Source organism: Manis pentadactyla, chromosome 2 (assembly GCF_030020395.1).
Source record: "Manis pentadactyla isolate mManPen7 chromosome 2, mManPen7.hap1, whole genome shotgun sequence".
Taxonomy (NCBI): domain Eukaryota; kingdom Metazoa; phylum Chordata; class Mammalia; order Pholidota; family Manidae; genus Manis; species Manis pentadactyla.
The window spans coordinates 49404145-49416020 of record NC_080020.1 but is presented as its reverse complement, the minus strand read 5'-3'; the positions used below and the strand labels follow the sequence as shown (position 1 = coordinate 49416020).

General features: G+C 56.1%; 1 protein-coding gene across 10 annotated transcripts; it reads right to left on the bottom strand.

Annotated features, from left to right (window-relative positions):
- Window positions 1-316: 316 nt before the first annotated feature.
- On the bottom strand, window positions 317-10844 carry FGFR4 (fibroblast growth factor receptor 4). 10 transcript variants are annotated; one of them, XM_057492240.1, is made up of 18 exons: window positions 10205-10329; window positions 8081-8224; window positions 7119-7382; window positions 6948-7028; window positions 6674-6840; window positions 6024-6147; window positions 5307-5497; window positions 5044-5182; window positions 4503-4696; window positions 4265-4410; window positions 4056-4177; window positions 2787-2897; window positions 2508-2698; window positions 1976-2098; window positions 1814-1884; window positions 1461-1598; window positions 1105-1210; window positions 317-1006 (listed from the first exon to the last, which is right to left on the bottom strand). In XM_057492240.1, exons 2-18 carry the CDS (start codon window positions 8169-8171, stop codon window positions 860-862), a joined length of 2406 nt encoding a protein of 801 aa, XP_057348223.1. In that variant the 5' UTR covers window positions 8172-8224; window positions 10205-10329; the 3' UTR covers window positions 317-859. The 10 variants fall into 10 exon arrangements, with proteins under 10 accessions (XP_057348223.1, XP_036742855.2, XP_036742853.2 ...); XM_036886960.2 differs by lacking the exon at window positions 10205-10329 and adding an exon at window positions 10680-10844 and having other exon boundaries at window positions 4315-4696; XM_036886958.2 differs by lacking the exon at window positions 10205-10329 and adding an exon at window positions 10680-10747 and having other exon boundaries at window positions 4315-4696; window positions 8081-8220.
- Window positions 10845-11876: the final 1032 nt, after the last annotated feature.

Below are 11876 nucleotides of genomic sequence, written 5' to 3'. Positions count from 1 at the left end.
CACACACACACACACACACACACACGCATGTACAGAGGGTACAAGAGTCCTGCCCAGGGATGGTTCCAAATGGACCCCTCTGCCCATTAGTGCTTGTTAACACCATCACGTACACAAGATGGTGCCGGTAAGACAGGCAGACCAAGACAGAGGTGCATGCAGGCTCCTGGGTTCACCGAGGCAGATGAACGTGAATGTATACCCACGGCACACAACCCCTCAGTCTGTGTCACCAGGTAAAATTTCAAGCTTGGAAAATCCCTCCACTCTGTTCCCCCTCTATCCGCAGCAGGGAAGACGGCAGGCACACAGAGACTTAATTTTGAAAAAATAATTTATAAAAAGCCATTCGCTTTCGTTTCTTCGGCAGGCTTCCAGCCTCTCAGCTAGGAGCACAGGGGCCAATGTCCTCCCACCAAGATGCTGAGACAAGCAGCAGAGGGAGGCACAGGAGGCCTGGGGAAATGGGGTTCAGAGACCCAAGACCTCTCTTGGTATAGGGAAGCAGGGGGGTTTAGAACAGCCCTGCAGCCTGGTCCAGCCAAACCCCTGGAACAGGCCTGAGTGCCAAGGCCCAGAAGGCCAAGCAGTACCCTCATGCTCAGGTCATCAGGACCCTGGGGCCATGACTCCAAGAGCAAGGGCAGGTCTTGAGACTGGGGCTTTACTCAGTTTTGGGAACAGGAGGCCTCAACTAGGGACCAAGACCAAGGACAGACCTCTCCAAAACCAAAACAGATCTGGGACAGTACCCTGAGGTCATGGCATAGGGCTGCCAAGGTCAAGCACAGCTAGGCTATAGCTGAGCCAGGCAACCAAGGCCACTGGCCAGCTTGCCTGTACAACCTAGGGCCCCTGCTCAAGTCTGCATAGTGGGGAAGGGGTAGGAGCTGGGCCCCGGTGGCAGGGGGTCATGGCTGAAGACAGAGTCACTGGAGGAGCAGGTACTGCTGGCATCCCCACTGGCAGGAGAGTAGGGTCCAAAGGTCAGGCGGAGGTCAAGGTACTATAGGGAACAGTGCTGGTCAGCTCTGGTAGTCAGCTTAGATGAGGCCCAGAGGGGAGCAGGCAGAGGGGCATCGTGAATTAAGAAGGGAGCAGTACCTCCTCTGAGATGGCCAGCAGGACCTTGTCCAGAGCCTCAACCAGCTGCTTGAAAGTGGGCCTCTGAGAAGGAGCTGCGTGCCAGCACTCACGCATCAACCCATACCTGGAAGAGGTCGGGTAGAGGGTCAGGAGCCCCAGGTAAGGGGAGGAGCTCATGGCCCTGCAGGGTGGGTGTGAAGGGGCAGGGCTTAGTGAGGAGCAGATGGGGCCATTCAGTGGGAGGAGAACCTCCTGGCCCGTCAGGGAGGAGGTGGCAACAGTGAGTTGGTGCTGACCACTCCCCAGGGCCAGACCCTGAGGCCAAGGCAAGGGAATGAAGACTGGGAAGTGGGTGAAGTAGGGTAGGGCCTCACAGCTCTGGGGGGCAGTTCGGGGGCCGGTCCATCCGATGGCCCTCCCGCAGCAGTGAAAACAGCTCTTCCACAGGGATGCCGGGGTACGGGGAGCCCCCGAGGGTGAAGATCTCCCATAGCAGGATTCCAAATGACCACCTAGAGGCAGGACCAGGGCTCAGCAGGGCAGAGCTTCACTCCCTGCTCCTGGGGTTGAGCTGGGGAGCCCATGGGTGCCGGGTGGGACTTCTTTTGAAGTTTGGTCTCACTCAGGCCCCAGGGCTGCGTGGCCTTGGGCAAGTGCTCTGCCCTTTCCGTGGGGTAGGACAGTGATTGCTGGCAGACACTCCAGACTCTCAACATCCAGGACTCACACATCACTCTGGTGTGTGTAGACTCGGTCAAATAAGGCCTCAGGTGCCATCCACTTGACAGGCAGGCGGCCCTGGACAGGGGGAGGAAGCATGGGTGCCCTTCCAAGTCCCACAGATCCTGGTGCCCCCCTACCCCATCCACCTCTGCCCCATCTCCCTCACGTTGCTGGTTTTCTTGTAGTAGTCAATGTGGTGGATGCCACGGGCCAGCCCAAAGTCAGCAATTTTCATCACATTGTCTTCTGTCACCAGCACGTTGCGGGCAGCCAGGTCCCGGTGGATGCACTGGGGGCAGGGCAGGGGACTTCGTTTATTAGGACACATGGCTGGGATCTGGGCACATACTACCTCACTCACAGTGACCCTGTGGGGTAAGGATCAGCTACTCATTTTACAGATGAAGAAGTCGAGTTCAGAGAGGGGAGACCTACACTGGCGAACTTCAAGGCCTGCACCCCCTCTCTCTTGCATCACTTCTTCCCTAGCCCTGTCTGTCAGTTAGGGAGTGTGTGAGGAATGGGGACATGCAGTGTCAACTGTGTATTTATGAGGGGGTACAGAAGGATTTGGAGACATTTAGACAGGGTAATACAAAAAGGGGAAAGAGGGAGATTAGGGGACATTTAATGCTGGGGCAAGAAAGTGTGCAGATGGAGCAGTTGGAGTGGTCTAGAGTGCTACCCACTGTGCGTACCTTCCTTGACTCCAGATATTGCATGCCTCGGGCCACCTGGTAGGCGCAGGAGACCAGCATGGGGAAGGAGAGTGGCCCCTCACTGCTCCTCTGCCCATCAGGGCTGAGGTCAGGGCCTGGGGGGCGCCGGGCCCGCAGGAACTCCCGAAGATTTCCCTTGGCGGCACATTCCACAATCACATACAGGGGGCCTATGGAAGCGAGGGGGGCATAGGGAGGTTGCTGAGGCTGTGGCTCTGTGCTCCAATCACCCCTGCACCTAACCCCACCCTGCCTTACCTTCCTGGGTACAGACACCCAGCAAGTTGATAATGTTCTTATGTCGGCCAATCAGCTTCATCACCTCCATCTCAGAGACCAGGTCTGCCAAGTCCTTGTCAGAGGCATTGTCTGCAAGGACAAGAGCCAGGGTGACTACACAGGAGAGGCTGCAGGACTGGGGACAGCACACAGAGAGCTGGATGCAGAGTCAGGAAGGTCTGGGCTTTAAGCTCTACTAGGCCATATGGCCTTGAAAGTTTCCTTACCTCCCTGAACCTTAAGTTCTTCTTGTATGAAATGAGACAACAGATCATGCCCTACCTCTTACAGCAGTTGTAAGGAAGCAATAAGATCAAGGATCTAAAAGAAGTAGGCCCTCCAGGAAGTGGCACCAGGAAACAGGACAGAGAGAAGGAAGAGCCCTAAACAGGAAGGAAGCTCTGTCTGGAGGGCTTGGCATTAGTCCCTGAATGGGGTGAGAGCTCCTGGGGGTTGGAAGCAGGCTGGCGCCCTGAGGTCTGTCTGTCCAGGGCCTGGCAGCTATCTGGCCTGGAAATTGAGGGAGCTGCCAGTGGGGTACAGCTCAGGAAGGCTGTAAAGAAGCTGTTTCAGCTTTTTTTGAGGAGGCTGAGGACCAAGGGCTGACCTGTGGCCCTGGGCCAATGACATACCCTCCCCGCCAGACTGTGCAACGCACATTTCTCAACCCGTCTCCCAGAATGTGCCAGGTGGCCCCAGCTGTGCAGAGAGGAGGGAGGCGGGGGAGCAGAACAGTGGTTTGGGCTGCTCTTGTAGAGGGGGCTGAGGAACAGTAGCAAGAGGCCCTGATGGTAGGTTTCATGTATGTCCTAAGCACTTTGGGGCTGCTGCTTGGGCTGTTCTTCTAGAGTGGTGGACATGGGGACAGACTGGGTAAGCGACCAGGGGGAGCTGAGGGTGTGATTGGGAGGGAATCATGAGTAATGAGGCAGACACCTGAGAAGCTGGCAAGGTTATTTGAGGCCAAGGCTGACATGGGATATCAAACCCTATCAACCCAAATCCTAGTAGTCATCATCATCCCAACAGTTAGGATTTTATACATCAAGCGCTTTCCACAAACCTCAGCCAGGGGGTAGCATCTATCATGTTAACATGTGAGGAAACGGGTTCAGAACTGACTTGCCAGGGTCAGTGGTAGAGTTGTGTCCTAGGCCTTGCCTGGCCTCCAGTGCTTACCTGGTAGCACCATGAGCCCCTTCTGTTAGTCCCAAGGCCATAGCACCTCCCCCAGGCCACCACACTCACCCTTGAGCATCTTGACGGCAACAGTGCTGGCTTGGTCAGGTCGGGCAGGGTCCATGCCAAAGGCCTCTGCACGCACTACCTGCCCGAAGCAGCCCTCACCCAGGGGCTTCCCGAGCACCAGCCTGGATGTGAGAAAGCCACGACCTCAGCTGTCTGGCGATGACTGCTGCCCAGAGCCTGCATTCCCACCCTCACTCCAAGCAGTGTACCTGTCCCGGGGGAATTCCCACAGCGGGTCGAGAGGTAGGTCTAGACTCACGAGGCCTGCAAGCAAGGGGGGGCCACTGGAGGAGAGACGGACGCCCCGCACCAGGGACGAGCTTGACTTGGCCGAGGAGCCTGACTCCAGAGAGAACTGCAAAGTGGGAGGCTTGGTCGGCCTGCAGAGCTGGGAGGCAGGCGGAGAGGCTCACTATGGGGACACAGGGGTGGGGCATGGCATGGTACCTGTCGGGCCAGAGGGAAGCGGGATAACTTCTGCACAGTTGCTGGCTGCCGGGGGTGCCGGCCACGGAGCACCTGCCCGTGATACAGCCCAGCCAGCAGCAAGAGCACAATCAAAGCCAGAGAGCCTGACACGTACAAGATGATGTCTGTGTACCTGGCCTCGGGCGCTGCTGCTGTCCATGTGAATTCCTCCTCTGCCCACACACACACACACAGACAGATAACTGACTGGTCAGTGGTCAGATGGCCAGCACCATCCCCTCTAACTCAAGCCCTTATGGCTCCCAGCACACACAGGGACACACCATGAAAGCTGTGGGTATACCCAGTCCCTCATACCCTTGCTCTTGAGGGTTACACCAACAGTCACACATGGACATGCACAGAGGGACTGCTACATGCAGAATCAGACACACAAATCCACATATCACATCTCACCCAGACCTTACAGGCCAAGGAGACTGTCCTAACAGGTCATACCATTCACTGCTAGATTAGAGTGGGTTCCCACAGCCTCTTGGTAGGCCCCTCAGGTGCTCACCTGGCAGCACTGTTAGCCAGGCTGACTGGTAGGAAAGGCCAATGGAGTTGCCTGCCAGGCAGGTGTACTCTCCCGCATCCTCGGTGGACACATTCCGAAGGTATAGGACCTCTACTTCTGAGCTATTGATGTCTGCTGTCTGGGATGGGAGACACACTCAGAGTCCCAGCAAGGGCCACACTGTAGCCAGAAAGGGAGCTGGGGCCTACCTCCCCACCCCCTGTGAGAGAACAGTAAGGCTCAGGTGCCTATGGGGGCTGGACCTTTAGGACTTGCACATAGGGGAAGCCATCAGCACCGAAGCTGCTGCCATTGATGACGATGTGCTTCAGCCACTGGATGTGGGGCTGGGCATCACTGTACACCTTGCACAGAAGCTCCACGTCGCTGCCTGCCACAGCTGTGGTGTTGGCCGGGAGCCCTGCCTGCAGGATGGGCCGGTGCGGGGACCGCTCTGGGGGCCAGGACAGGCCATCAACTCTGACCAGTGGCACCCACAGAATCACCCTGGTCACCTGCCTTCAGTGCCCTCCCCATCTAGATCAAGGAATGGAGCGTCCTGATAGGCAGCTTAGACCTTGTCCATTCCCTGATTATCCTACTTAAACATTCCATGACTCCCTATTACCCTTGGGGTCAAGGACAACATCTCAACCTAGCATTCAAAACCCTCTATGGCCTGGTTCACCACTTAAATGCCACACCACAGGTATATAACTCCCCACAAATGCTTTGCATCCATTACACCAGGGCCTTTACTCAGCCTGTGCCCTCTGCCTCCACATCTTTCCCATTTTTCCTCTCAACCAACCCCTCTTCCTCCAGGCCCATGTTATGCCCTATGCTTCCCTCTGACCACCAGCTGGACACTTTGAGTAACTTGAGTCATCAAGACTAAGTCCAAGTTACCTGACAGCCTGGGCCCTACCTGAGGGTATTAGGGCTCCCACATACACCACCTTGCCTGCCCATGTGCTCACCTAGCACGTCCAGCAGATAGCTATAGTGGATGCTGCCCAGAGAGTTCTCCACGAGGCAGGTGTATGTGCCACGGTCCGAGGGCACCACACTTTCCATCACCAGGCTCCAGTGCTGGTGGCGCAGCTGGGGGCAGGGGAATTATTTATTAGGGGCCATCTCTACTCAGGGTGCCAGGGCATAAGGAAGCTAGATCCTGCCACACAGGGATCTTCTTAAGCTCTCTAGGCCAGAGCCCTTAAGATAAAAGAAGAAGGTCCTAAGAAGTGTCTGGGCCCTGGGTTTGAGTCTTTTAGCTCAACCTCTTCTTAGCTGTGCCACCATGAGTCAGTCTTTGCTCTGAGTTTCAGCTTCCTCACCACAACCTGAAGCTGACCTGCAGGGTCTCATCATGAGAATGAGCTGCGAAAACTTATCTGATACCTGTCAGTCAATGATTCTTCCCACTTTACAAGGAAAACTAAGGCTGAGAGGTTAAGTCACCTGCTGGAGAGTGAGAGTGGGAACTTGAACCAGAGCTGTCCAAGTCAGTCTAGTGCTCCTTCTGGGGCCCACAGTTACCTTATTAGAGAAGGAATCATATATAGGTATAAGGAGACCAGTGGGGGAGTGAAAATGGAGGAGCAGACGGTCTGGGAACCCAGAGACTCACCCGAATGCCTCCAATGCGATGCTCTCCATGGAAGTCTTGTCCATCCTTGAGCCAGCGGATAGTGGGCACAGGGTTGCCTGCTGCTGGGCAGCGGAACTTGATGGTATTTCCAGCAGGCACTGCATGCAGTTTCTTCTCCATGCGCTGGGGATGTGTCCAGTAGGGTGCTGGAGGGAAGGGGGAGAACTTAGCACCCCAAGTATTTCCACATGGGTCTCTTCTCAGTGACCCAGCTGGGAGGTAGGGAAATGAGTCCTTGAGGACTCATACTGACCTTGCTGGGGGTAAATGTGCCCATTTGAGGGGACTCTGGGGGCCTTGGGTTCCTCATCACCATTGCTGGAGGTCAAAGAGTCTATATTAGGGACAGAGGGAGGCATCTAAGGTCAGGATGAAGAGAATATCTCTCCTTAGGTACCCTTTAGCCCCTACTGGACCCCCTTACCATCCAAAACCAAGGTGACATTGTGTAGGACAAGCATGGAGCCTCGTGCCAGGCAGAGGTAGCAGCCAGCATCCTCGGGTAGGAAGCTGGCGATCTCCAAGCGGCCCCTCCAGCCTCGTACCCGACCAGCAGGCGCTAGACGACTGCCCTCCTTGTACCAGTGACCACCATGCTCAGCCCGCCCACAGCATAACCGCACAGGCTGCCCAAGGGCCACGGTCAGTTCCTGCTCTTGCTGCTCTAGGCTGGGGGCCAGGCAGGGCTCTGTGGGATGAGGGCAGAGGTCAGTGAGCCCTGCGGCCTCAGCTAAGGCAGCACCCTGACTGTGGAGAACATGCTGCACACACAGTGCACAAGCACCCCTTGACACATGCTGGATACCCACTTCTCCTTCACACACACACACACACACACACACACACACACACACACACACACACACACACAGAGTCAAATGCTACACACACTACAGGCAGGGCAAATGCCATGCCTCTGGAACATATCACACACACAGTGCATAGCACACATGCTGGACTGGACATGCCACTGCCCAAGATACACACACACATGCCACATGCTGTAGTTGCCACAAATAAGGCACACACACCTCCAGGGCACATCACACTCATAGTGCAAATACCATACATGCTGCCTGGGCCTCCCAAGCCACACATCCAGTGCACAGAACACACGTACACACATAACACACACACAGCTGAAAAGGCTCACCACCAGCTGTGCAGCCCAGCTCAGGGTCCTTCACCCTGCAAAGCCAATCCTCTCTTGTGGACACAGAGATAGGTAGATGCTTGCTGGGAGCCAGAAACTGAGTTTCAATGGTTGGACCCTGCCCTGCTGCCACCTCTTCAGGGCCTGGGCCAGGATCCTCTCCAGCCTCACTCAGCCAGCAGCCCCCTCCAGCTGCCCACCCCTTCCACCCTTTCCCTCCTTGGAGGCCATACCCAGCTCCATTTCCTCAGAGGCCTCAAGGGACAAAGATGGAGCCCCGGGCGCCCCCAGCAGGACCCCCAACAGGGCCAACAGCAGCCGCATCTCCTTCCTGCTGCTCACAGGGACCCAGGCTGGGTTTCCCACCGACTGCCTTCCTGAAACAGGGAGGGAGAAGAGTTCCTACTACGTGTGAACCTTTACTGGCACTATTCTCCTATTTTGCAGATGAGGAAACTGAAACAGGAAGTGGTCAGCAGACTTGTCCAAGCCCCCTGCCAGGCAGCAGCAGGGCAGAGACTGGAACCAGCTCTGCTGTTGCCAGAGCCCAAGGTCTCCCCACAGGAGGTTGTGCAGGGAGGCAGGGCTGGGCTTCCTGCTCTCCTTGGGTCCTGCTGAGACCCTGGCACAAGTTCAGAGAAAGGGCAGTTTTGAGATTCTTTCCTTAGAGGGAAGCTGAGAACAGAGACATATCTTCTGCTTGCTTTCAGCACACATAATTTATTTTTTGCTGAATAAATGGATTTATTGCTAAAGAGCCAAAAAAGAAACACATCTGAAATATAATACAAGGCCAAACTACAGCATCTGGATATTATCTGATCTGAGCCCCACTCCTTATAGCATTGCTGACATTTCCATGACCAACTTTGAATGTCTCCAGTGGCAGGGTCCTCACTACTAACAAGGCAGCACATTCCATGGCAAGCAGAAGTTCTTCCTCATGCTGAACCAGAATTGCATCCTGGGGATATCTCTGCTTTTTTGTGCCCCCACAACTCCATCAGAGGCAACAGAGCCTCTGGTAGAGAAATGTATACTCTATTATCTGACACAGCCAAGGTAAAATCCTGACTCTTACCAACTTGCAAGTCCTTGTCCCTCTCTGGACTCTGTACTCACAGGACTGCTTTGAGAATGAAAGTTCCTGTGTAGAGGTGGGCACACAGAATGCAGGAATATTCTTCTCCCCCTCGCCCTCTCCATGACTGTTACCCTGGGTCTGCCCTCGGCCAGTCACCTCCAGTTCTGGCACTGTTCCTGTCAGGTGTGATGTACATGCCCACCCCATCCAGTTACCCTCCTTCACATGCCACCAAGGATGTCTCCATCTCCCAAAATGAACACCCAAAACGGAGCCCCAGTTAGAGCAGGGGAAAAGGATGACCAGTGCAGTTCCAAGGGCCTACTGGCTCCTAACCTGGGGCTGGGTAACAGGTGGCACTAGTGTCTCTGGATCTACCCTGTCCAGAAGCTCACTGCACCCTCTCTCTTCAGCCACTGACCCCCCGCCCAGCTCTTGGTCTGAGGCAGGGGCACTTAGCTGGTCCTGGCCAAAGCCCCTTTAAATTGCTCCATCCTTGGATCGCCCCACAGCTGGGACATCACTTCTGTCCCCTCTCTTCAGTCCTCCCCCACTTCCAGTCCATTTTGTTGGCTCCTCAGTCTCTCTCCTGTCCATTCTACCTCCCCTGCTTAGATTCAGGGCAGGCCCAGTTGTCCCTAGGTTGGGCTTTTGTAAACATCTCCCTGGCCTCTCCAGTCTCTGGTCTCCAGAGGAGCTTTAAAAATGACACATCTGCCATGTCACCCACCTCTCCTCCTCCAGCTTACATGCCCTTAAGGCCTGTTTGTGTCCATTAGGATTCAGTCCACACTGTTTACCCAGCATCTGGGGCCTCCCTTCCTGCCCTTGTCAATCTCTTTGGTCACACCATCTGGCCCTTCAGCCTCTTCAGCACTAAAGCCATTGGCTTTCAAAACTAGGCAGGTCTTCTCTCGTGCGCACCTCTGTGCCCCCTCTTTCTCTTCTCCACCTGGCTTGATGCCACTGTCTCTGTGCCAGCCCATTTCCAGGGTCCTTCCTCTGTAAAATCCCATCACCCTGCTTTGCTTTACAGAGAGGGCAGCTCTCTGAGTCCACTGCTCCGGTTGGGAGTGGAGTGGGGGGCCCCAGGGTTTTTATTCCCGTCCCAAGGCTGCCCTGCCCTCAGAACCTCACAGCCTTTAGTAGGGTCACACATGGCCGCTGACCAACTAACCGTGGAGCCAAAGAGCCTGACTGCATCAGACAGTCCTGAGTTCTCCTACTACCTCCCACACTCAAGCTCTGGGGGACCCTGGGCAAATGACTGCACCTCTCGGAGCCTCAGCTTCCTCATCTCTACTCCGGGCGTGCGGATGATCCGATCCAGCACCAGCAGCAGAGAGACAAACGGGCTCTTCCCTCTCGTCTACCCGGCCACCCTAAGGGGAGGTGCGAGTTGTCACGCGTCCCGAGGGGGAGCTGCAGACCGCCGGCCCACCCCGCCCAGGTGGGCAATGAGTAACCAGGTCCGCGGTCAGGGTGCTCTTTGGACAGTGAGGGACAAAAGGCCCTGTGTGTGCTGCTGGTTACTGATTTACCGTCCCCTCCACCCACCACCCATCCTATCACCTTCCCCTCACCCCCGGCCAAGCAGACGTTCCGGTCCCCAGGGCTGGGAGGGAGCAGCTCCTGGAGCCCCAACGCCGCTCGCCCCCTGGCGGCTGGGAGCATAGCCTGGGCCTACACGGAGTCGCTGCTCCCCTCGAGCCTCAGTGGCCCGGCTCCCAGCACGAGTCCCGGCTCACCTGGGTCCTCCGCGGCCCGGCTCCGAGCTCCCGCTAGCCCCGACCTCGCGCCCAGGGATGACAGCCGACTCAGGCCGGGAACTCCTCCGCCCGGGGCGGGAGAGCTAGGAAAGCACCGCGACAGCGGCTGGGCCCCAGGCAGCCCAGCACCCCGCCCACCTCGGGTCCCGCCCACCTCGAGGCCCGCCCCTCCTGGGCCAGCGCCACTCTGACAGCGGCGTGGCTGCGGGTGCCACAGCGTCCAGCCCACCCTGGAGACCACTCCCCGAACCCAACCGAGCCGAGTCGCCGACACTGTCCACTCAATTCCAGGGCCCCGCCCCAGTCTGTTACACACAACCTCAGACTTTGCCTCTTTTGCCCCACCCAGACCGAGTTTTCTGGTCCATTACTCTATCCCTAGCTCTTCACCCCGCAGGGAATAAGACCCAGCAGTCCTGATCTGCCAGCATCCTCAGACCTTGGCCCAACCTGGCACCACTGTGTTTTGCACAATGGCTGTAGAGTGGCTAGGAGATCCCCTCTGCTCCCATACCCATCTGTTCTCTGCACAACCTTCAAAGTGATAATTTAAAATACAAATCTGGCTGTATCAACTATGCCTTTAAAACTTTCCACTAGCTTCCTATAATCTTGGTATGAACTGACCCCTACCCACATCTCCAGAGGAATCCTTCATCCATTTATTCCTTGCTCTTAACCTTACCTCTGGGCCTTTGCACTTATGGTTCCTGAAGGCAAATTCTGGCGCGTTAAGACCCCCACCCCTTAAGATCCAATCACCACTGACCAGATGGTTGCCACCCCTTAAGATCCAATCACCAACGCAGAACACACCCTACCCCTACTCCTTATAAATGCTTTTCCTCACCCGTGGGCTGCTGCTCCCTCTCTCTGGGGGCAGCCATTTTCTTTCAGATAATAAAATCTCTTGCGTGGGCCCGTGTCTCCTGAGTCGTTCTGGGGTAAGGAGGGTCGCGGCGAGATACCCTTTCAGTTCGCTCCGCCTGGAACAATCCTTCCCCTCCAGGTCTGGTTAGTTCTACCTCATGTTGGATCTTGGCCCACTCAGAGAAGCCCTGTGGACCTGCCAGGCTCCTCTTAGATACCTTGGCTCCTATAAACATGGAGAAAGAGGTAGGGAGTGAAATGATTCCGAGGACAGTTTTCAGGACTCAAATCTCAGCACCATCACAC

Bases quoted from the DNA above. Each gene is read 5' to 3' on its own strand.
- FGFR4 (XM_036886960.2), bottom strand. From the start codon at position 8,171: ATGCGGCTGCTGTTGGCCCTGTTGGGGGTCCTGCTGGGGGCGCCCGGG. The intron at 4,178-4,314 runs GTGAGTCTAGAC...TCTCACATCCAG, and splicing joins CCCCCTTGCTTGCAGGCCTC to GCTGGTGCTCGGGAAGCCCC. The intron at 2,099-2,507 runs GTACGCACAGTG...CCCTGCCCCCAG, and splicing joins AATATCTGGAGTCAAGGAAG to TGCATCCACCGGGACCTGGC.